At 46.6% G+C, this 20,807-nt stretch overlaps 9 protein-coding genes across 9 annotated transcripts; 3 read left to right on the top strand and 6 right to left on the bottom strand.

The window, feature by feature from the left end:
* Window positions 1–336: 336 nt before the first annotated feature.
* Window positions 337–1,734, bottom strand: GGI43DRAFT_400887 (EXPERA domain-containing protein). The gene is made up of 5 exons (XM_083205502.1): window positions 1,495–1,734; window positions 1,395–1,421; window positions 1,162–1,298; window positions 848–1,082; window positions 337–762 (listed from the first exon to the last, which is right to left on the bottom strand). The coding sequence occupies exons 1-5, from the start codon at window positions 1,703–1,705 to the stop codon at window positions 680–682; spliced, it is 693 nt and encodes a 230-aa protein (XP_083062030.1). The 5' UTR covers window positions 1,706–1,734; the 3' UTR covers window positions 337–679.
* A 1,122-nt stretch (window positions 1,735–2,856) lies between these two features.
* GGI43DRAFT_433134 (metallophosphoesterase family protein) lies at window positions 2,857–5,101 on the top strand (the record flags this gene model as incomplete). Its single annotated transcript, XM_083209690.1, has 5 exons — window positions 2,857–3,057; window positions 3,165–4,447; window positions 4,521–4,826; window positions 4,891–4,979; window positions 5,034–5,101. 5 exons carry the CDS (start codon window positions 2,857–2,859, stop codon window positions 5,099–5,101), a joined length of 1,947 nt encoding a protein of 648 aa, XP_083062031.1.
* GGI43DRAFT_433135 (uncharacterized protein) lies at window positions 5,033–6,652 on the bottom strand (the record flags this gene model as incomplete). Its single annotated transcript, XM_083209691.1, has 6 exons — window positions 5,033–5,746; window positions 5,804–5,889; window positions 5,947–6,001; window positions 6,056–6,245; window positions 6,333–6,493; window positions 6,580–6,652. 6 exons carry the CDS (start codon window positions 6,650–6,652, stop codon window positions 5,172–5,174), a joined length of 1,140 nt encoding a protein of 379 aa, XP_083062032.1. The 3' UTR covers window positions 5,033–5,171.
* Window positions 6,653–7,274: 622 nt separating this feature from the next.
* GGI43DRAFT_433137 (uncharacterized protein) lies at window positions 7,275–8,964 on the top strand (the record flags this gene model as incomplete). The annotated part of the gene is made up of 4 exons (XM_083209692.1): window positions 7,275–7,425; window positions 7,480–7,991; window positions 8,048–8,182; window positions 8,281–8,964. The coding sequence occupies 4 exons, from the start codon at window positions 7,275–7,277 to the stop codon at window positions 8,962–8,964; spliced, it is 1,482 nt and encodes a 493-aa protein (XP_083062033.1).
* A 38-nt stretch (window positions 8,965–9,002) lies between these two features.
* On the bottom strand, window positions 9,003–10,505 carry GGI43DRAFT_400892 (PrpF domain-containing protein). Its single transcript, XM_083205503.1, has one exon. It carries the CDS (start codon window positions 10,358–10,360, stop codon window positions 9,188–9,190), a length of 1,173 nt encoding a protein of 390 aa, XP_083062034.1. The 5' UTR covers window positions 10,361–10,505; the 3' UTR covers window positions 9,003–9,187.
* Window positions 10,506–11,193: 688 nt separating this feature from the next.
* On the bottom strand, window positions 11,194–13,343 carry GGI43DRAFT_400894 (uncharacterized protein). Its single transcript, XM_083205504.1, has 3 exons — window positions 12,519–13,343; window positions 11,920–12,416; window positions 11,194–11,838 (listed from the first exon to the last, which is right to left on the bottom strand). The coding sequence occupies exons 1-3, from the start codon at window positions 12,658–12,660 to the stop codon at window positions 11,494–11,496; spliced, it is 984 nt and encodes a 327-aa protein (XP_083062035.1). The 5' UTR covers window positions 12,661–13,343; the 3' UTR covers window positions 11,194–11,493.
* On the top strand, window positions 13,344–14,232 carry GGI43DRAFT_400896 (uncharacterized protein). The gene has a single exon (XM_083205505.1). The coding sequence runs from the start codon at window positions 13,494–13,496 to the stop codon at window positions 14,061–14,063; it is 570 nt and encodes a 189-aa protein (XP_083062036.1). The 5' UTR covers window positions 13,344–13,493; the 3' UTR covers window positions 14,064–14,232.
* A 377-nt stretch (window positions 14,233–14,609) lies between these two features.
* GGI43DRAFT_400897 (gamma-glutamylcyclotransferase family protein) lies at window positions 14,610–15,838 on the bottom strand. Its single transcript, XM_083205506.1, has one exon. It carries the CDS (start codon window positions 15,702–15,704, stop codon window positions 15,003–15,005), a length of 702 nt encoding a protein of 233 aa, XP_083062037.1. The 5' UTR covers window positions 15,705–15,838; the 3' UTR covers window positions 14,610–15,002.
* Window positions 15,839–17,090: 1,252 nt separating this feature from the next.
* GGI43DRAFT_421877 (kinase-like domain-containing protein) lies at window positions 17,091–19,849 on the bottom strand (the record flags this gene model as incomplete). The annotated part of the gene is made up of 2 exons (XM_083208029.1): window positions 17,091–19,391; window positions 19,490–19,849. The coding sequence occupies 2 exons, from the start codon at window positions 19,847–19,849 to the stop codon at window positions 17,091–17,093; spliced, it is 2,661 nt and encodes an 886-aa protein (XP_083062038.1).
* Between the last annotated feature and the right edge of the window lie 958 nt (window positions 19,850–20,807).

Here is a 20,807-nt window from a genome sequence, read left to right on the forward strand (position 1 = left end):
GTCTGTGAACAAAGAAGCCGTTTATGCAACATATTTTACGTAGAATCTCGCAGGATACTCTCAACCGTGGAAAGATATCACAAGAGTTATAGATTAGGTATCAGAAAAGAACAAATTTAAGCGCCGGCAAGAAGCGACACATCTGGTCGATTTAGCTCCTCTGCCGGGCCCCTGTTCCTTCGCAACGCATCTGCTGGTTGTTTAATTACCACTATGCATGAATGCCTGGCGTGAATTTGGAGAGGGGAAGAAGCGAATGTGAGGCTGAAGGATAGACGCAAGGGGGGTTAATTACCAGGATGGAGACCGGGATACTCCAAATAATATCATAGTTAGGGCTATACTCGGTCGTACGATTACCACACATACGGTCAAGGGTAGACTAAATGGGTACATGGTGGCCCTAAGCTGAAAATGTGAGCCCAAAAGCTCGCTGTCTCAAACTAGATGGATGCTCTACGAGTGAATGCTCTGTAAGTGGGTGAAGACCGCAGAGATAAAACGCCAGGCTACAGGGGAGCGAAGGAAATACGAGATATATGTGACACAAATGACGCTTCTTATGTGCTTCCATTTGAGATATTGTCAAAGCGTACATATGCGAAGTATGTATTTTAAAGAGGGCGAAATTATGCGGAAGGGTGTATCTCCGGAGGTGCACGCAGCAACTTGCACCCCGTCACTCTCTCTTCTGCTGAGTTTCCTTTTCATGCAGCGCTCTAAAGGCCGTCACTATCCGGTTGTAGCTGTCCGCCAATAGAACTATCGGAATAAAAGTGTCAGTTTCTCAGTCTTTTTGACCAGGGTATGCTTAAAAGAACGGAAGGCTTCCGCTTGAGTGACTTACAGAAAGGGACAATGGCCCAAGGGGCGTTGAACCCGACGTAATAGACCCAGAAATAGAGGAATTCAGGTCGGCTATAGGACATGCCGTGAAATTGCTGCTCGGCCCAATTTGTGGCGTAGTAGAGGGCCACTCCGTAGAGGTGGGCGACGCAGACGATGATTTGGAAGACGTGCCTTGAGGGATGGTTGGTGCGGATATAGAGGACTGTGAGGAGACTGAGAGGACCCCATGCGAACTAAAGAAATTAAAGTATATATCTACATTAACTACTGATACTGAAAAGCATCTGAAAGTTATTAGATGGGAAAACGTACAACGGTAATGGTTTCTACGCAGACGGTGAAAATGTCTGACGTGAGATATCGCGAGTCGGAGAGGGTGTACTCTTTCCAAAGCTGGGCGAAGAGGGTGTTCATGCCAGAAATTTCATTGCGGTGGTAGATGTAATATCCTGGAGTTCATTGTGAAATTAGATGTTATGCTTAATGAAGATATACGTGAAAGAAAATAGCAGTGTATGGGATGTCAATATACTAGGGGCACAAACCTTCAAAGGCGACATGTAAGAAGCCACCTAGTTTAGAATTAGTATCGTAGTATATATTTTACTTTCTTTATAAAAGAAAATAGAATAGATGACTACTTACACAAAGCAAACCATGAAGCCGCAAACTGGTCAATGGGCCGGACATGGCGCCGGGTGCTAGAGCCGGTAAGGAAGAGCGCCGAAATTATTACTGCGCCGATGAGAGCTCCAAAGGCAGGAAGCGAGTGAATGAGTGGACGATTATTTGGGATGTAATTGGGGATGGAGACACCGAGGGGGTAATATGGATGGGTGGGCTGCTCCATTGGCATTTCAATTGGAATTGACCTGAGGGTTAAGGAGCGAAGTTGAAGCTTAGAATTTGTGGAGCTTTGGCGGGCGTGCTTATACAGTATGTAGGGTGTATTAGCTATTACAGAGTCGATAACATGCTGCAAAGTATAATTTAGGGTACTATTGAGTGATTTTGAAAATATCATTTTGAAAGTTTTCTAACTGATCAATTGGTTGTAGAATTTTTGTTGCATCCATTGCCAATTGATGTGTTTGGATTTTTAAAGATATGTGTCTCATGTCAAAGTTTTTGTTACCGAGCTCGAGTGCTCTAACTAATACTACGTAGGCACCTCTATACCTTGTACAGTACATACACCTTGACCATTCAAAAGTATCATTATACTAGAAGAAAGACAAAAGTATCAAAGGAAAACATCCTAATCATAAGATGCAGAAACCCGCCATTGTTTAGATGTTTAGTATAGGTTAACCGTGGCCAAGATTTCCGGTGGCTGGCTGAACCCAGTGCCTTCGGAGACCAATTGAGAAACACGGGACGGCGCCGCCGACTAAAACAGCCTTCTCCAACATGCTTGTCTAGATACTTCTTAGTAGAGTATATAGGCGAAGTAAAAACGCTGCTCGGCTCGCCTGGTAGCGAACATCTCATTCTACTATTCTTGGCAGTGCTGGTATCCATTATCCACCTTGCATGCCATAATACTACTAGTTTCTTCCCCTTACATACGAGATTACTACTGGTACCAACTCGATATACATGGTAGTATTTGAAAAGGACCGAACGAGAGATAAATTATAATGTCTCTTCTTTGTTGTCGCTACTTAAATAGAATTTATGTGAGTTCCGAGAGGCTATGATGCTGCTTTTGGGAAGGATGAGCAGAGCTAATAGGGCCTTGCAGGAGGATTATCGGAGAGCGCGAGGTGATGTCAATCAAGTAATCTAAATAGGAGGATGCTTTCGGTATCAGTATCCCTTTACCGTGGCTGGCTGGCGAGACTTGGGATGCAGAGTCTGGATGAGGTTGAATGGACTCTTGGTTTGTGATGCTGTGAGACAGGCGGCTAATTGAATCCATATATATATCTCTAGTCTGCCTGGTAGCTTCCATCTATCCACATCATCTATCCGCCATCATCTATCATTTCCTTCTTCTTGAGCAAAATGAAAACTCTCATTGTCGTCAGTGGGCTCGTAGCTTTGCTTCCTGCGGTGCTGGCTTGTGGTAGCAACAATTCGTGCTATGGTCCTACAAATACGGTTGAACATGTTCGCCATGTCAAGCGCATTCAGCCTGGAGCTCCCAACGCTAAATATGGCCCCAAAGCGCCTCTTGAATGGGGACAGCTGAACTTTCTCCATACGGTATGCTATAATTGAGGATGTTGAGAAACTGAGAGTCTCTATTCCTTTTTCACATATACACATATACATATATATACTTCAATTACTCACACACTCAACTACACTAGACAGATTCACATGGCTGGCTTGAGGGCCATCTAAAAGAGCACAACTATGGCGCCGACTGGGGTGACTTTGCCACCTTTTCGCGTCGCATGAAGCAGTCGGCCCATGACATGAACGTTGATCTGCTGCTGGTTGATACAGGAGATCTCCACGACGGTAACGGCCTTTCAGATGCCACTAAAGTAGATGGCACCAAATCGATGCCTATCTTCGATGAGATTGACTACGATCTTCTTACTATTGGTAACCATGAGCTGTACATGTCTGAGGTGTCCTACGAAATGTTCAACGTCTGGGCAAAGAAATGGGGTGAGCGCTATGTCACCTCCAATGTCAAAGTCCTCAACAAGACCTCTGGGAAATATGAGTATGTTGGTGCCACGCATCGCTATTTCAAGACTGAAAAGGGACTCCGCGTCATGGCCTTTGGCGTTCTGTTCGATTTCACTGGCAACTCCAATGACTCACAGGTAATCAAGGCCAAGGATATGATCAAGGAGCCGTGGTTCACTCAAGTTCTTGCAACTAGCGAGCCTATTGACATTTTTATTCTCCTCGGACATAACCCCGTGAGTCAAAAAGCCCCGGACAGCACATTCAAGGTCGTCTTTGATGAGATCCGCAAGCATCATCCCGCCACTCCTATCCAGATCCTCGGCGGCCACACCAATGTTCGCGATTTTGCTGTCTACGATGACAACTCTGTGGCACTTGAGTCTGGCCGCTACTGTGAGACGTTGGGGTGGCTGTCAATGAGCGGTTTCAATTCCTCCAATAGCGGCTTTATAGGTCCCAAGAATCCGAAAGGCGTGGCCAATCCGAGCCGGCCAGCACGGCCAGGCGCGAAATCACCCTTTGCGTATTCGCGCCGATATCTTGACTGGAATCGTCAGACGTTCATCTACCATACCAAGCAGACAGATAAGACCTATGATCAAGCCTTTGGCCTGAATGTCACTGGCGAAATCACAAAAGTGCGCGAAGAGCTCAAGCTGGGCCAAGTATTCGGCTGCGCGCCTCAAATGTGGTGCGCATCCTGCGTGGCGTTTGATAACCCGTCCAACATCTTTCCCGGAGTCATTGTGCCTGCCGTTTCCACCATTGTTGTCAACAATGAGCGTGAGCACAAGTCCCGTATTATTATTGGCAATACGAAGGGAGTTCGCTTCGATATTCCCAAGGGGCCGTTTACATACGACGACAACTTTATTGTTTCTTTTTACCGTGATATCTTCTTTTACATTCCTGATGTGCCTTATGCCTTGGCCAAGACAGTTCTACCAAAGTGAGTTGACCTTGACTGTAGATGTTCTCAAGATCTAACTATACTAACCAAAACTTTTAAATACTCAACTTAGACTCAATAAACCCTCCCTCGCCACACGTGATGATGATCTCGCCACTATGCCCATCCCCCGCGACTCCTGTACGGATCCGTCTCTGGGCTATCTTACCCGGCGTGAAATGAGACAGAGCCACGGCGTTGTCCGTCGCCAGGAAACGGTCACTCCAGGCTACACTACCACAGACGATTGGGATTCTGACGGCGATGATACAAAGCACACCAAAATCCCAAATTATCAGCTACCCAGGTACTGGCAAGCTCAGGCAAATTTCCCCAAGGATAAAGACCCTGAGTTTGTGGATCTTATCTTCTATGACTTGTGAGCTGAGACTTTTAATAACCTGTTAGTAGTATAATAGACAACTGACGCTTTTTTTGTATAGTCTTCAGAAGTATATCCTAGCAGATCTGGGCACTAATTACACTGCATCTATGGTACACTGCTATATTGACTGTAACTTTAGCTCACAAGGTGCGTTCTTATGAGTCCACTTTTTGTTCATGATATTTGCTGATTGCGTTCCAGACTTTTTGCTTCCTTATGCGAAGCTCATGTGGCAAAAAAATATCAACAACTGCCCTATTGAATCATAAGGATAATTTTAGAGCACACCAAATGAGTTATGAATTAGGTATTACAATAACATGAATAGTAGAAAATAAATTACAAACCACCAGCAGCGCCATCTTCACTCCACTTCAAAATTGGAGTCATATTATGCACCCTCTCCCACAAATCTCCCTTTTCTGCTTCTTTTCTAAACCACTCCTCTGCGGTCCTAATCCGATTGGGGTGAATTTCATCAAGAAGTTTGTAGTTCCTTGTAATGACGCCCTTGTTGCCTTGACTTTCTCTCCAAACGTGCCAGAAGCCTGTAAAATTACGTTCAAAAGTCATCACACTTGGGTCGGCGGGGTCAGTGTTATATGAAGATGGCCTCTGAGTGGAAAAATGGAGGCCAAATCTGAGTTTTGTCCAAAGACTCATATTGGGGATCCTCATCACAGACCCCATCGCACCAAGCGATCCAAAATTCGCAAAATACTCTGAGAAAGGCACATCAATGTATTGCGCTGGCCTTCCAGTCACTTTTGTGAAGGCTTCAGCCAACTCTGTGTATGAGATGTGGGAAATGGCTACTTCAAGGTCAAGGCCATTGGCGCGGTCTGGGTTATCGAATAACCACCGAGCGTAAATGCCACAATCCGAGAGAGCCACATGAGCAATTTCTCCGGGTCCTATTGGTTTTTTCTTTTAGAAACAAAGAATAAAATAGGTTGCATTGTATTACTTACCCAGTGGAACTGACCACGTCACAACGCCATCAATGACTCTCGGTGTCATAATTGTAAGAGGTGCAAGAACCATGTCAATGTACGGGCTGCAGCCAGCTGGTGTTAGAATAGATCAGCTTTAACATCATGGTAAACTAACATACCCGGTGGTAAAAAGAGCAACCCCCATCTTTGGAGTCGCGTGCTGCAAGATCCATTCTTAGAGAATTATTAGCAAGAATTTGGCCCTCTTGATCTATGCCGTTAACTCACCTCCAACTCTGCCCTTGCCATCGTAGTGTCCACAGCGAAATTTAGGGTCCCAGTTGGCTTTTTTCAAAGTATAGTCAAGGTTTCCCCAGACATAAAATTTTATACCAGCATCCAGGGCTATTTCGTAAGCACGAATGCCCCAAAAGATTTCCGATTTCTCGCCGCAGTTAAAACCGTCAATGTTAACGTACTATGGGTAGCATGTCAAAATATCATTAGTTGTGTAATTAAGATGAGCAGATTTTTACAAAGAGACAATATATGGTGGTAAACTTACAGCGCCATCGCAGCCCTTGAACCCATTCGTAAGATCAACTTCGTTGGCAAATGTGCCCTTGAACAGCTCCACGCCAGGCAACGCAGCAAGTTCTCTGGCTCGCCGGCTCTCTGGGTCTCGAGTCATGACTCTTACTATGTATTTTTCATCTTTGACAAGCTCTAAATAGTATTCAACTCTTAATTAGCAAGCGGATTATTTATTTGCATGGAACAGACGCCCGATTACATGTCAACTACTTGCTAACCTTGGATAATAGGGACGCCTTGAGCACCTGTCCCACCGATAATAAATATCTTCTTTGCTTGATATTCTGACATTTTAAACCTCCCGTTGTTGTTATACAAAAAGATGTGATAACTATGAGGAAGATTGTTCGAGCTACATCGACGCCTGATTCAGCGAGCAAGGTGACTATCTATATATAGCTTTTACTGGGCAACTGGATATAGAGTTCTTAATAATTACAAGCTGACAAATTAAACACGAAATTCTAATACATGCTGCGTCATTTGAACATTTAAATGCTTGTAAAGGAGGTTGATTGACCAGCTACATTGTGCTCACTTTGTGTCTACGATCTTCAAAAAGTAATACTACCTGCTCCGAAACTAAGACAGGGCTAACGAGATCGCATTAGAGCTATACTCTGTTAAGGCAGTGGACTGCCGTTTTGAGATGGCATTTCCCCACCAGCATTGTCAGGCCCGTTCTGGCCCAGTATCAGCCACGCCACATACTGTATATCTTATTTATCAGCATGGACTTTCAATCCATAGTTGGCTGACTTGCTCACTCATCTCTGATATGGAATACAATAAGTTCTGTATATATCAGAAACTTATCTATACTTCCGGGCGAGTCAATGGTACTTTGACGCAAGATTTTGACCTTGACTAAACCCATTATTTCCAAGAGCAGCTTCAGAGTCTCTAAAGCGAAATGGAAGGAACTATTGACAATACAAAGCTTGCTTTTGTTCCCTATCTTGGAAAAGATCTGTCTAATGATTCAAACCAGCGTGAGCTAGTCCGGCGGAGAGCCATGCGAAATGTTGCCGAAACGAAGAAAAAAAGGGCCACTCAAAGTAAATGTAACATGGGACCGTGTCTTCCAGCTACCCCCTTCAAGTCTAATTGTGTTATAGCGCGAAACAGTATTAAGCCAAGCAATTGTTATCGGAATGGTGGGCCGCGGTCACAAAAGTTGAAGACTGAATACCATCAGGCAATTCAACCGCAACGGTCCCCAATACAGCCGCCATTGTCATTGCCCTACTCTAATCTCCTTGTAACTGAACATTTCTCTATATTAAACCTGGCGCCCTTCACTGGACTTCGTCTAGGTGTTACTACACTCTCTTTCTTCACCAAAGACTCTTCAAACATCACTCAAGCTTTGTCCGTTCCGGGGAGCCAAAAGCTTTTGTCATTTATCTTTCCACGATACGGCCAGGCCCTTACTTTAAGCCTCGCTGTGGATTCTATTGTGGCGAAACTTCAACAAATGATAATGAACGTTGACAACACCTCAGCCCAGACTATTGTGTTGCGCCAACATACCAGGGTTCTTGAGCGTATCCAGCACGACTTGAACGACAGAAGCAAATGGATGAGCTCTGAGACATTGTGCGCAGTGCAGTTACTAGGACTGTTTGATGTATATATGATGCTACAGCTTTGACTCTTGTGCACAATGGGCTCACTTCTTTACAGTTGATCAGTAACGCTAGCCTTCAATCATGGTTATGCCACGCTGCGGGTGCCTCGAGGCTGATTGAACAGCGCGGTGCTCGAAACTTTACAACAGACTTTGATCTGGCCATACTCACGGCACAAATTGGTCCTATAGTAAGAATCTATTATGCCCGTCTTCGTCCTAAATTATGGACGGAGTTAAAAAAAAAAATTGATACTGCTGTGATCGCTGAACAGGTTGCATTACTTAGATTACAGAAGCGATTCTTGACAATAGAAACTGCTTCCTCACAGACGAATCTTGGAAGACGGTCATCTGCCAAGCTATTCTTTGCGATGAGTATTTCTACGACTATCACGATATCATAGTTTGCTTATGGACACATCTTGTCTGGGGCCCAAATCATTTTAAATCGACGACTGATATGATGACAGCAACGGGGGCCCCATCGCCTGAAGAGTATGATGCTCTCATTAAGGATATGATGAGCCACAACGAAAGCTTATTAGCTTTGACAAATCTTTTACAAACACGGCGTGCTGCTGAAGATGGCCAATCCACCAAAAACGCACTCATCCCAGGCTCTAACGGACATTCATTGCAGATAAACCCTCTAGAGATAGAAGGCACATTGATTTTATGCCGTTTAATGAAGTTGCGACTTCTGTTTGCATTGGCGCCAGCCCGATTTTATGCCATGGAAGTCGAGAGCCAGAATTTGGCTAGTCAAATTATGAATCTTGACGAACAATTAAATGGGCAAAAGGAAGGCAGAATCATGGGAGGATTATTTATGTCACAGACAACATGGATAGCGAAGGCTACTATAGAAACATGTGACATTTGGAAAACTGCAATGGAAAGTAAAGGGATGATTGTGAAATGGAAGTTTGAGGCTTGGTGCTATGCTATGGGAAGAAGAACTTCCATATAATTGGAATTTACAGATATAATCTCCAAGTACTGCTCAGGTAACTAGATATATAGGTTTGTATTAATACGGAAGATAATAACTATACCCTGATCTACCAATAACGCTATACCGTGTACTCTTGTCAGAGAGATGGCAAAAAGGAGAGGCTTTCAAGACCTTCAATACTGTGCTTTCTAATTTATACACATCCATAGCATAAGTAACATCTTATATCCCGCCACCCTCAATAAAATACATCTCCTTTCATCAACACCCGCGCCGTCCGTAGCAGCTTCGCCTCTTCAATCTTGCCATTCCTCACTGCCGTACCCACGTCTACCACGCCACTCGGATGCCCGATCCTGATAACATCCTTCTTCTCGCCACCTACGAGACCGGCAGCAATTGTCCCGTCAAGCTGCGATGCTGCACCTAGACATAGCGATAACGTTAGGGGAGCGGCCTTGTGTGCCTGGCCCATAGACATGGCGAGGCACTGGATATCGATCTGGGAAGTCTTCCTGGCGCTGGGAGGTAGCAGCATGACGACCTTCGGGACACTCTCGATTTTGGGATCGAGACCCATTGCTAAGGCACCAGCTTGGCGAATCTCTTCGAGGCGTGTTTTTAGGGTGGTATCTGCTTCGACTATAGCAGGAGTGAGATTTGCGGCTGTAGCGTCGTCGAGGCCTAGACTTGAAGTTGTGATGAAGACGCCAGGGTTGCTGACATCTACTAGCGATACCTTGACAGTGCTTCCGTCGGCAAGCGTTAATTCGTCAATAGGATTCCCTGTGGGTAAAGCCTTTCCCGTCTTTGCACCAGCGGGATCCAAGAAGCTGAGGGTGATGGGGGATTGCGTGCCGGGGACACCGTCCATGGCGTAGTTCCCTTGTGGATTGTACATGAGAGGGTCTCCTTCGAGCTTGAAGCGAGAGACGACAATCTTGGATGTGTTTGTGTTGAAAATGCGGAGAGTTGCCCAGCGAGAGTGAGTGGCCTCGTCATAGGATACCAGAGAGGGAATGCGAGATGGTGGCACGATACCCATGTCCCAGGCGGCAGGGCCGACGATGGCCGACATGTTACCGCATGTGCCGGCGAGATCAAGAGAGCCGTCTCGGATGCCGACCTGGACAAACGTGAACTCGGCGTCAACGTTCGGCCCCACCCCGGAGCCATGGCCAGAGATTGAGCTAGAGCCAGACGAAGGAGGTCCGAGGACGACTACCTTGGAGGTGGAAGAGATGCCGGAGCCCATGCCATTGAGCTGACGGCCGTATATTGGATCGGGAGAGCCCATTGCGGGAGCGAGGATGGGCTGCCATTGGCTGTGGATGGAAGGGAGAGAAGCGTGATTGAAGAGGAGGCCGGTTGAAGTGCCGCTGCGGACGAACCAAGCAGGGAGACGGCGCATCTTTCTATATTGATAAATTTGTGAGATGCACGTGTGTGCTTTAGATATATTTGTATAATTGGTAGAAGATGAATATGTATTGGAGCGTAGAGAGTAAAAGCGAGTAGTGTGGTATGATCATGAATGTAACATGGTGTAGCATCTGGTGTAAAATCTGGGTCCGATAGATCTAAGATGGCCGAGGAAGACGGCCGGCTATTAAAAATGGAGATGGGCGTTCTAACGCAGCAAGCATATGACACGGGCACATATTGACTAAACGAGTAAATTTTTAGATTCTGAATTTAACTTCTTGTATCATTCGACAAATTAATACGTATATTCTTTTTCAATGCCTCACTGTTTTCATTTTCGGTTTGCGCATCTTATTTTATCGTTTCGGAATGGATCCTGGCTACGCACATGCTCCCCGGGGATGTCCTTGACATCGGGAAGATGTTGAAACTTGAAGGAATCCTTTATTACATTAATCGTAGCTCCATTCAAGCGGCAGGAATCAATCGGCTTGCCTCTGACGGTCCTGACTTCAGGATTTCGTCTTAAAAATCCCTCAATCCAATGTTTTCCTAGAGGTTGATCATCGCCTCCGGCCTTGACGATCCTTGTAGCGAATTCCTTGACCTGCTGGTGTGTTGGGGGGAGACCTAGGTTGGTCTGGACCAAGATCCATCCAACGAGATGATATTCCTGATCTTTAGAAAGTCGTTGAAGGGATTCAAATGCATCAGACCTTGGCTGGCTGCCGTTTAAACGCTTCTGCAGGGTTGAACGAGGAATTCCCCATCGCAGCGCTGCTTTTCGTTGCGATACGCCGTTTTCAATATCTTTTAATGCGCCAAAAATAGCATTCTCAATAGAGTCGGTCATTGCCTTTAAAAAAAATTATATTAAAATTTGACCAAAAATTGAATCAGAAATCGCCGTTGAGACATTTCGTGTTGTTGATGTTGAAGGGAAAAGGCGGTGGCCACCAACTAGGTGGTCTGACTTATATGGTATCATTATCCGCCGGCATACTATACTAGTTAATCCTCCACAGATTGGGCTAACATCAGCCATATTCAGACTTCGTGGCTCTCATGTTTCATTATCAAAAGAAAAGAGACAAAGAGAAAGAATTCACAACTTCGCCATTACCAAGCCAATTTTTCGCTCATACCATTGGAGCAAGCTTCCCCTTGTCCCTGTTCCTTGGTCCAGTCATAGACGCCACCTCGTTCCTGGAAAGCATCCTCGTCCCACTTAATCTCCTTCATGGCCGCATCCACCCCAACGTCCAGAATTGACTTTGTGAGCTTATTGCCATCTTTATCAATGAACCGCATGTATTCGTCTACTAGCAGATACGACGAGGCCATGAGTCTGTTGGGCTCTGCGACAAACGAATCGTGATGAATATGCTTGTTGCAGAAAACTTCAAACTGCTCGTCTGTGATGGTAAACTTTCGAGCGTCGCGCAGCGTTTTCTCCGAGTCATTCTACCACTTGCATCAGCAGTTATATCTTGCCGAGAAAGATATCTTGCGGAATTTGAGAGAACATTAAAATATTTTACTTACCTCTCCTTCCACGATTAATACCTGGAAGACTTTCCATCGGAAAGGATTAAGGATGTTAATGTGCTCGTTCATATCCTCCTCATAGTTGAGGCGAGTAACCACGGTATTCAGCTTAAACTTGATCTCGCTCTCGCGGCACCATTCTGCAATCCGGTATAGAATCTCCACTTGATTTCCTGTCCCACGGCCAATTTTTATATTCGTATCCTCATCAAAAGAGTCGCATGAACACGCCAATATGTCAATGTTCTTGGCATGCTGACGAATCCACTCCTCTTTAACAAGGCTTCCATTGGTGATGATGGATACAGATTCTAAGTGTAAATCCTCTTTACAGTAGTCAACTAGCTCGCCTAAGAACTTTGGGTAAAGGAAGGGCTCTCCGCCTGCAAAGTTAATCTTCTTCATGCCAGCCTGTTGCAATAGCTGAAGGCCTCGCTTTGCACGGGAGATGTCTTCCATGTGCGAAGTCTTTGCTGTGTGAAAGCAGAAGCCGCCTTGACAGACCAAATTAGTGAATGTTAGGGCACCTGTGGCGAACCCTTCCTCGTGGTACGATAAGAAGCACGCAAATTCAAGAAGGAAGTCAAATAACTTACATGACTTGTTACATTGGCGTGTAAAAAAGTAATTTACAGAGACGGGAATTTGGCCCTTTCTTCGTTGAACAGCAGAAGAACGTGTAAAAGCGAGCGCCAAAATGAGGGCAGCAAGGCTGATAAGCGTAAGAGCGAGTAGCATTATGGCCTTGGAATACTGAAGATGAGTATTTCATAAATCAGGGGTAGTAAAGACGGTAATGGTTATGGCTTGAATGGAGGGAATGAAGTAGGATGTAAAATATCACCCTGGTATGATCTTTGGGCACGATAGAAATGTATTGGGTCATGAGATCAAGCACAGGAAGTGTCGCACACGTTGGTTGGAAATGTGCCTTGTGTTCATAAGGCTGTGCGGGGTTTTCCACCTCCTCTCTACCAATGACGTTTTGTGAAGCCAAACCTTTCAATGTTGTCTCTACATGCAGCCAACTCTTCAGTATCTACAGCTAGATCGTGATCTACATCCGATGGGTGTGGAAGCAAACCTGCACTAGAGCAAAACATAACTTATATAACAGACGTTCTGACCCAGGGAATTTAGCGCCTAATGGCCTCATAAAACTTTGAGGGGCTACATATGGCTCCCGTAACAGCTCAAGTATGGTGTTGAGGCGGTTATCCAATTCTCCCTAAAAATTTCTATAAGAGGGTTATATTAGTATCTATGCGCCCAATAATATTAAAACAAATATTGATCATTTAGTTAGACCAGGATACTTGTATCTATTTCAGAATTTCCTCGCGGCGTTAGAGGTAAATGAATTTGAACGTAGCCTTCATACTCTCATGGTATGCGGTGATACTTTACAGCAAGCCTTGTACTCGTTGGACGCGCACCACCAGCCTATCACTAACCAATCCCGCCTCAACTGGAGGGTGCTGCGCCTCAGCTAGAGTTCTTCTACCTGTCAACTACGAATCTCATCATCTCCATACTGCCCAGCTCTACGTACATACTATCCCCAAGGCACGATGGCCACCACTTTTAGCCCCCAGCCGTCTTTTTATCTATGTCCCGACTTTAGCATCGCCCCGCCCCCCAACGGTCACTTGCAGCTGGGCTCTATGCTGCGAGGCCTCGATTTTGATAGCGTCTTTTCCCCTCTTGATTTTGGCGACACCGCCGACGTCCCCGATTCTCAGCTGAGGCCGCTCGACAAGCCTTCTGAGAAAAGGGGCTTTAGCCGCAGCTTGAGAGAGCTCCGAGGCCTTGAGGGCAGCATTTGGGGCAAGGTATTCGGTAGCGAGGGCTTGGGCGCTAAATTCTCTCTCCTTCGTAGTCGCGAGAATGACGAAACGTTGACAGTTGATAAACTCTTTGTCCGATACTTCATCCCAACGCTCGAATACATCAAGAACGCCCTCGAAATCGATGGCGTAGCCTTTCACATTAACAACACGAAGCGTAAGAAGCCCGTTTACATGATTACTAGGCTGATGTGGACTGAAGGAGCCAAGTATGGAGCCAAATATCAAGACAAAGGCCCAGGTGGATGGAGTTTTGAAGGTTCAAGTCCATTCATCCTAGGAATCCGAGTCTGAAAGATATGGTGGCTTAAAAATGGTATGAGGTGTGAAGCTGAAGATGAATTTGGGGCTACACTCGACGACTCCAACGCGAGGGATAACGATGATCTCAAGGATGTTGAAGATGAAGTCGACAGTGGGACAAGACAACCCGACTTAAAGGAGAGATATGAGAGCGAGACAAAAGAAGAAGAAGAAGAAGAAGAAGAAGAAGAAGAAGAAGAAGAAGAAGAAGAAGAAGGCAAGAGCCATAAAGTGAAATACTATTCAGCCAAAATAAATGGCGATTGCTACAACTTTGGGTGTGAATTTAACGTACCCGACGTATGAATAACCAGGTAAAGACCATTATCCAATAGATTACGCACCCAAGCTTGCTGGAGTCAAATTATCGACTGAGTGCTTAGATGGACATTATCATGTCGAGTGCTATTAATTTGGTTTTCTGCAAATTAGACTAGGAATGCAGTTCAAAAATAAAATAGATTGTTTTTATGCCGTGACGACTCAGTTCAATGCGCGTTAAAGAAAATCTTTGTGAAAATTATAATTGCGATTCAAGTACAATGAACTATATATATATATATGATTAGTTAAATGTATATTTTATTAGTATATATATAATATGTTAAAACGACCTGGAAACTATTCTACTAAAGCATACATGTAGGTAGGTACACTCCTATGGAACACACATGTGGTGATATGAGCCACACCATATGCAGTTTCATCTTACACCTTAAGCATACGGCCTATACATTTACATTTAATACAGGTTAAAAAAAAAAAAAAACTCCATATCTACTTTAAATCCATATGCGACAATTAAATACCGCTCTCTCCTCGTACATCACAGCCTAACACAGCCCTCGCCATCATCGCTAATATTCCACAATAATAACAACAACCCAAAACAGCCCAAATAATACAACAACAACATCACCAACCTCACCATCATCCATCAACCCAAAACCTCCTCATCACCCTATCAGCATACTCCTCACTCATCCCCCAATTATCCACCGCATCCCGAATGCCCCTCTCCATTCTCCCCACGTACTCCTCCTTGGGCTGCCCTTCCTTGATGCGTTTTTGATCAACGTAAACCAGCACTTTCACCGGCGTCAATTCTTCCCTGACATATGTCCCACCGCTTGTGTTGACAAACTGTATGTGACTCACCCAGTCAGCTTCGAGATAGACCTTTTCGTAGGCCCACGGGACGCCTTCGTATCCGTCTAGGCGCTCTTCGTCTTCTGTCGGTAGGAGATAGAGCATGCCGTATACTTCGCTCACTTCTTCGCCGTTGGCTTCCGTTACACCTTTGCCCTTTTGCTCTTTGACTGCTTCTTCCTTTTCTTCTTCTTCCACACTGTCTTCTTCGCTGTCTTCGTCCTCTTCCCTCATTTCAGCGTCTTCGTCTTCTTTTCCCAGCTCCACAATGTTTGCATATCCCCTCCCGTTGATAATCCACTTCCATCCAGTCATCTTCCCCAACCCAACTGCCGTTGAGTACGGGCATCTCTCCCGCATCTGCTCTGTGGACAAATTGCTTCCATAAGCAAAATAGAGAATCTCTCTTCTGTTCTCGTCTGTAATAGTAAGGGTGCTGTCCTGCGAGTCCTGGCTGCTGTTGCTGCTCTGAGACTCCATCATGATTATCCCCTCTTTCTGTATGTGTGTGTTGTAATGATGCTGCAGTGATGTGTGTGTTGGTTGATGGTGGAACCTCTAGTGTAAGTCGATCCCTTGAAATGCAGGACAAAATGCAGAGTAATGCACACTCGCAGCAAAGGCAGCGCTGACTCAAGTAAATAAATACCAATAGTAGAAAAGAAAAACGCCCGGCTGCTTAAAAAATGATGGTGTGATCGTCAATCAACTGCCTAGCGCCACCCGAATCTGCCCTGTACCTTTTTTGCAATAACGATCAACTATAAAGTAAAAAGTAAATCAGACCTGCCACCACCACTACGCGATTGCGCCCACGGGAGGCCGTTAGTCCTGTTTCCCAAAGAAGCAATCGGATCGGGTCGCGTAGAATTATGCAAGGCTGAGCACGCACACGGCCACGCCGAGCAAGGCAAACCCACGAAATGTAAGAATAATAATATTGAAAATGAAAGAGAAAAAACAATAGTTTTGTTTCGTCTTTTGTTCTTCTCAATAAAACATTTATTTTTACACTTTGTGTTAACCGAAGGAGGGGAACGATGACACACAAGGCCTTGGTATTGGGTACCTTGGTCAGCCGACGTTGCTCGCCCTCCAGGCAGCAAAGCAGAATGCCACCTTGGTCGGATACCGACATGTACAATTAGGCCGCCAGCCGTGAAATAATAATCCACAGCCCAATAATTCCTTGGGCTTTCTCTCTTCTTCTTTGCGGGTTTGCGGCTCTTTTCACATTGCAGCCCGAATGTTGGACATGTGTTGTTCGTTTGGGTGATAGTTTCGTAATTGACCAGGTACAGGGACTTAGAATGTGCACATTAACTCAATGCAACCAACTCATCAACTCATACAACTCACAAAAGTATAGACACAACGCAGCACAATACGGCAAAATGTTACTCTTCAGGTATCAAATAATCATAATTCATGCCAAGTCTCATATAATACACTCTTTAAATGCTTCCCCCCATCTCATTCCTATGCTTCGCCATTACCACCACAGCCCTGCGCAGGCTGCCTCCGACTCGTGAGGCTTATGCTTTGCAAAAAAGATCCCTGAAAGTTTCCCCTTCCTATCAAGCAGCCTATAGAATATTTCCGTAACACATTTTCTTTTTACCATAAGCTGTAAAGCAATCCAAATTTCCCGTCTCTGCATATGATGTAATGAATAAAATATCCTCCTCCAAAAAAGCAAAAAGAAAAGAAGAAAAAACCACCGCAATTGCGTCTATTGATAACTTGTTCATCTGGAATGGTGCCTGCCTTGTTGGGTCCACAGAAATGCGACGCAGAAATTATAACTCAAAAAATAAATGGACAAAATCAAATGCGAATAAATAAGAAAGTAATAAACTGTCTTTTTCTTTAAGTAATCATAGCGAGGAAAGGACTGAGCATCAAGTCGTCAGCACTGGGTCGCTGGTTGTGATCCAGCTCAAAGGTCTGGTTCAGGAACGTCTTCGCATCGTCACTAGCATGCTCTGGAATAGTGGGAGTTGCTTTCCCGCCACCGATCCTGAAAATGGCCTGGAGCTGACTGCAGTCTGGGAACGGGTGCGATCCCGTCATCATCTCAACAACGAGGCATCCAAGAGACCAAATGTCAGCCTTGCGCGTGTATGAGGTCTGCTTAACAACCTCGGGCGCCATCCAGAACACTGATCCCTGTAGTGATGGCCGGTGCTTGTTGTTAGCAGCACCGTTCAGAATATTGGATGCCTCCAACTTCTTGGAGATGCCAAAATCGGAAATCTTGATTGTACCCTTGTTGTCGACCAGGATGTTGGCTCCCTTGATGTCGCGATGAATAATGTCCATGTTGTGCAGGTAGGACAGGCCCGTCAAAATCTGCCTCACAAAACTGCGAACCAGGGGCTCTGGCAGGGCACCATACGAGTTGAGCATGGTCTGCACCGAGCCACCCGGAACGTACTCGAGGAAAATGTTGAGATTATCGGTAGAGGAGCTGCAGCCCAGGTATTGCACAATATTGGGGTGGCGTAATTCTCGGAGAAGGCTGATTTCGCGCTTAAGAGCATCAATCATGCTCTTCTTACGGCTATCGGCGGGGCCATTTTCGCCAGGAGCAGGCATATCAACTTGTTTGACGGCCAAGAGTTCGCCCGTCACGGCATGTAGTGCCAGGAAGACACTGCCGAATGATCCCTGGCCAATAAGAGCTCCCTTCATCCACTTGTTATCATCCCACGAATCTCCAGCCAAAAAGCTCTCTAGCTCTTCGTCGGCTTCATCTTCGTCGTTGTTGAGTGCTTGCTGCAGCTCCTGGAAAGAGCCAGAGCCTGTGGACCCATCAGCGTCATAATAACTCGTACTCGTTGTGTTGCCTTCAGGATCGGTGACGCTGAGGCCAGTGGTATCACTTGCGTCCGAAAACGAAACGTAGGACTTGCGATTCGGCTCCGTGGGTGACGACGACTCCTCTCGCAGAGTTCCAAGCATCGATGAGGCAATCGAATCCCTGCTATATATGGTAGGAGCTCGCCCTTGAGAGCGAAGCCTGGCCACATGGGCGTTTCCGCTCAGCCAGGAGTCGGCAATGGTAGGAATGGGAGGAGCATCCAGGATGCTCGAGGCAAAACTCAAGTTGCTCGCCACGCTAAGCCGGCTATTGATCTTGCTCAAGCGGGTCGATCTCCTCATCGATAGCCTGGCGGTCCGATCAATGTCCTCGCGGGCATGATCAGGGAAATACGAGGTAAGATCCGAAGCAATGAGCTCGCTTGGCGGACGGAGCCCGCCAAATTGACGGAGTCCTACCTTTCTCATCGGGTTGCGATCGGGCGACGAAGAACGATCGAGCTCTCTATATGCGTTGGCCGTATTTCGCTCTCGGGCTGCAAAAGAAATAGGTGATAGGGGATTCTGAAGCTTCTCATTCCAGCTCTCGCCCAGCACCTTTTGTACTTTTAGCTGACTTCTCTTATCTACGGCTTCCAGCGCTCGTGCGTGCTTCTGCTGCTCCTCCTCCATAGCAATTTGAGCGGCGCGCTGCAGCTCTGCCTCGCCGGGCTCTCCAGCCGGCACCCTTCTGAGAATCAAGCGGTTACGCTCCGGCCTTCGTTGATTCTGGATGATGCGCCATAGCTCGGTATCGCCCAGGCGTCGGCACTGCTTGGGGTCAGCATCTATACCAGCCAAGACCCAGAAACAGTAGTTTCGCTCATGGTCTTCGCGGAGGCCAAACTTGCGTAGAGTGACACGCATGACATCTTCACACGTGTTGCACTCGGCAATCTTGACGACCTTTGTCACGCCACCAGTTGAAATGACGCGAATGATATGCTGGCCCTGAGGCAGAGTGGCCATAAGCGAGCCATCTACGCTGGACTGGTTCCTCGTGTGACTGGGGATCAATCGGCCACCGGAAGCACTGGGTGTCGGGTTGCTTGGGTTCGCGTGGGCCGCATACCCTCTGCTGGGGAGATATTGCTGAGGTTGCTGAGGCTGCTGTCTCGTCCGCACATCCGATGGTTGTTGAGGAGAGCCGGGCCGAGATGTAGGTCTTCCGTGGTCGGAGGCGCCGGCGCCAGACATGTCGACCTGTCTCGAGTAACGCTTGTTCGAAGGCGCGGATCGTGCATTCGAAGCCTTAGGAGAGCTACCATAGGCCTGCACGGGAAGGATATCTAGAGCAGCAAAGGAGTCCTGAAACAACCACCGTTAGATATTTTTCTCTTGCTGCTTTGCATTCAAAGCATACTAGATGATAGGTGGACAGGATAAAAAGAGGAAGAAAAACTCACCCTGTGTCGCTTCTTCTGATTGGCATACGCCTTTGTGCGCAGCTTCTTGATGCTAAGGAAGAGGCGCACGCGGTCGCCAACTTTATCGATTCCCATCTCCTTGAGGACTTCCTTGTCCATCTCCAGCAAGTTCTCGCCATTGATGTGATTCTTGCGAAACAGCTTCTCGTATTCTCCGCACTTGACGCTGGCGAGGTAGTCGCACACTCTGTCCTCGTCCCAGTTCTTGACCGAGTCTGGGCCCTCAGAGTCAGAGTCTGATTCTGTCGGGCTTGCATACCCTCCGCCGTGGGAATTGCCAGTCATAGCAGGAATTCTTCTTGAAGTCGGTAGGCCAGATGAATAGTCGGTGGTGACCATGGTGGGAGCACCCCCAATCGGGAACGTGGTTTTCGCGAGCATTGCCATCTTGTCTGTGTCTTTTTATGTGCTTGTATGTCCTTTATATGATTTTTTCGTTGGTAATAATTAATAATGAAGAGCTCGTCGGGATCCTGGTGCGAATGGGAGGTGAATTATGTTGTTTTTTTGGTTGCAAACGCGGCCTGCTGCGTCTACAGATGTGTTTGATTGTTGATGGAAACCCCAAGCGATTGTAGGTTCGATGTTGTGGTGGTTCTCAACCGCCAGTTTCTTTCAATTTCGTCCTCGTCGCCGTCGTCTTCGTGTATTTCTCGTCCGCCTTCAAATTAACGCCCAGAACTGCAGGCCACCTCGTGCGCGGGCTGCTGCGGCGGTTCGTCACGACAGAGGCTCCCGGCTGCTGAAGTTCGCTCGACGATACGAAGCGGAAGGAAAACAGAGCGAAAAGGGGAGCCAGCTGGAGAGTTTAAAGCAAGCCACGATAACCGGCACGAAGTGTAGGAGAAAATAGCGGCGCAAGGAGGCGAGGCGGGGGGGCGCTTCTCCTCCTACGGTAGGCAGATGGGCGATTGGTGGCGATTGGCCGCTACGCTACGGGCGGGCCTCCCCCCTGTAACCTCGTGGAAATCAGCACGATGCGCTAAAAATGAGCGCTGAAGAAGCGCAGGTTTTGGAGCCGCGGGCAGTGCACGAAGAGTCGCCCAGGGCCCGGCAGAGTGAAACCTGCGACAAAGTGCGACGAGCGTCGGGCAGAGCTGGGCGTTTCCAATGCGCTGGTTGGCGGCGCGCCTGAAAATCTTCGCGGCTTGCTAATGAAAGGAGCGACCACCAAGTGCCGGTTTGCGTTATCTCAGCTTGCGGTCGATGTTTCTGGGGCCTGGCGCTAAGAGCAAGTGGCTCAGGTACGAGTACAGAATTAGTATTTTTCAGGTACAAGAATGCCCAGCGCGTTTGT

This window comes from Trichoderma evansii (assembly GCF_050947405.1).
Source record: "Trichoderma evansii strain SZMC 28006 chromosome Unknown GGI43scaffold_6, whole genome shotgun sequence".
Classification (NCBI taxonomy): Eukaryota; Fungi; Ascomycota; class Sordariomycetes; order Hypocreales; family Hypocreaceae; genus Trichoderma; species Trichoderma evansii.

Bases quoted from the DNA above. Each gene is read 5' to 3' on its own strand.
- GGI43DRAFT_400887 (XM_083205502.1), bottom strand. From the start codon at position 1,705: ATGCCAATGGAGCAGCCCACCCATCCATATTACCCCCTCGGTGTCTCC. The intron at 1,083-1,161 runs GTACGTTTTCCC...TAATTTCTTTAG, and splicing joins GCGTAGAAACCATTACCGTT to TTCGCATGGGGTCCTCTCAG. The intron at 763-847 runs GTAAGTCACTCA...TTATTCCGATAG, and splicing joins TTGGGCCATTGTCCCTTTCT to TTCTATTGGCGGACAGCTAC.
- GGI43DRAFT_400892 (XM_083205503.1), bottom strand. From the start codon at position 10,360: ATGCGCCGTCTCCCTGCTTGGTTCGTCCGCAGCGGCACTTCAACCGGC.
- GGI43DRAFT_400894 (XM_083205504.1), bottom strand. From the start codon at position 12,660: ATGCTACTCGCTCTTACGCTTATCAGCCTTGCTGCCCTCATTTTGGCG. The intron at 12,417-12,518 runs GTAAGTTATTTG...TGGTCTGTCAAG, and splicing joins ACGCCAATGTAACAAGTCAT to GCGGCTTCTGCTTTCACACA. The intron at 11,839-11,919 runs GTAAGTAAAATA...TGCAAGTGGTAG, and splicing joins TATTAATCGTGGAAGGAGAG to AATGACTCGGAGAAAACGCT.
- GGI43DRAFT_400896 (XM_083205505.1), top strand. From the start codon at position 13,494: ATGGCCACCACTTTTAGCCCCCAGCCGTCTTTTTATCTATGTCCCGAC.
- GGI43DRAFT_400897 (XM_083205506.1), bottom strand. From the start codon at position 15,704: ATGATGGAGTCTCAGAGCAGCAACAGCAGCCAGGACTCGCAGGACAGC.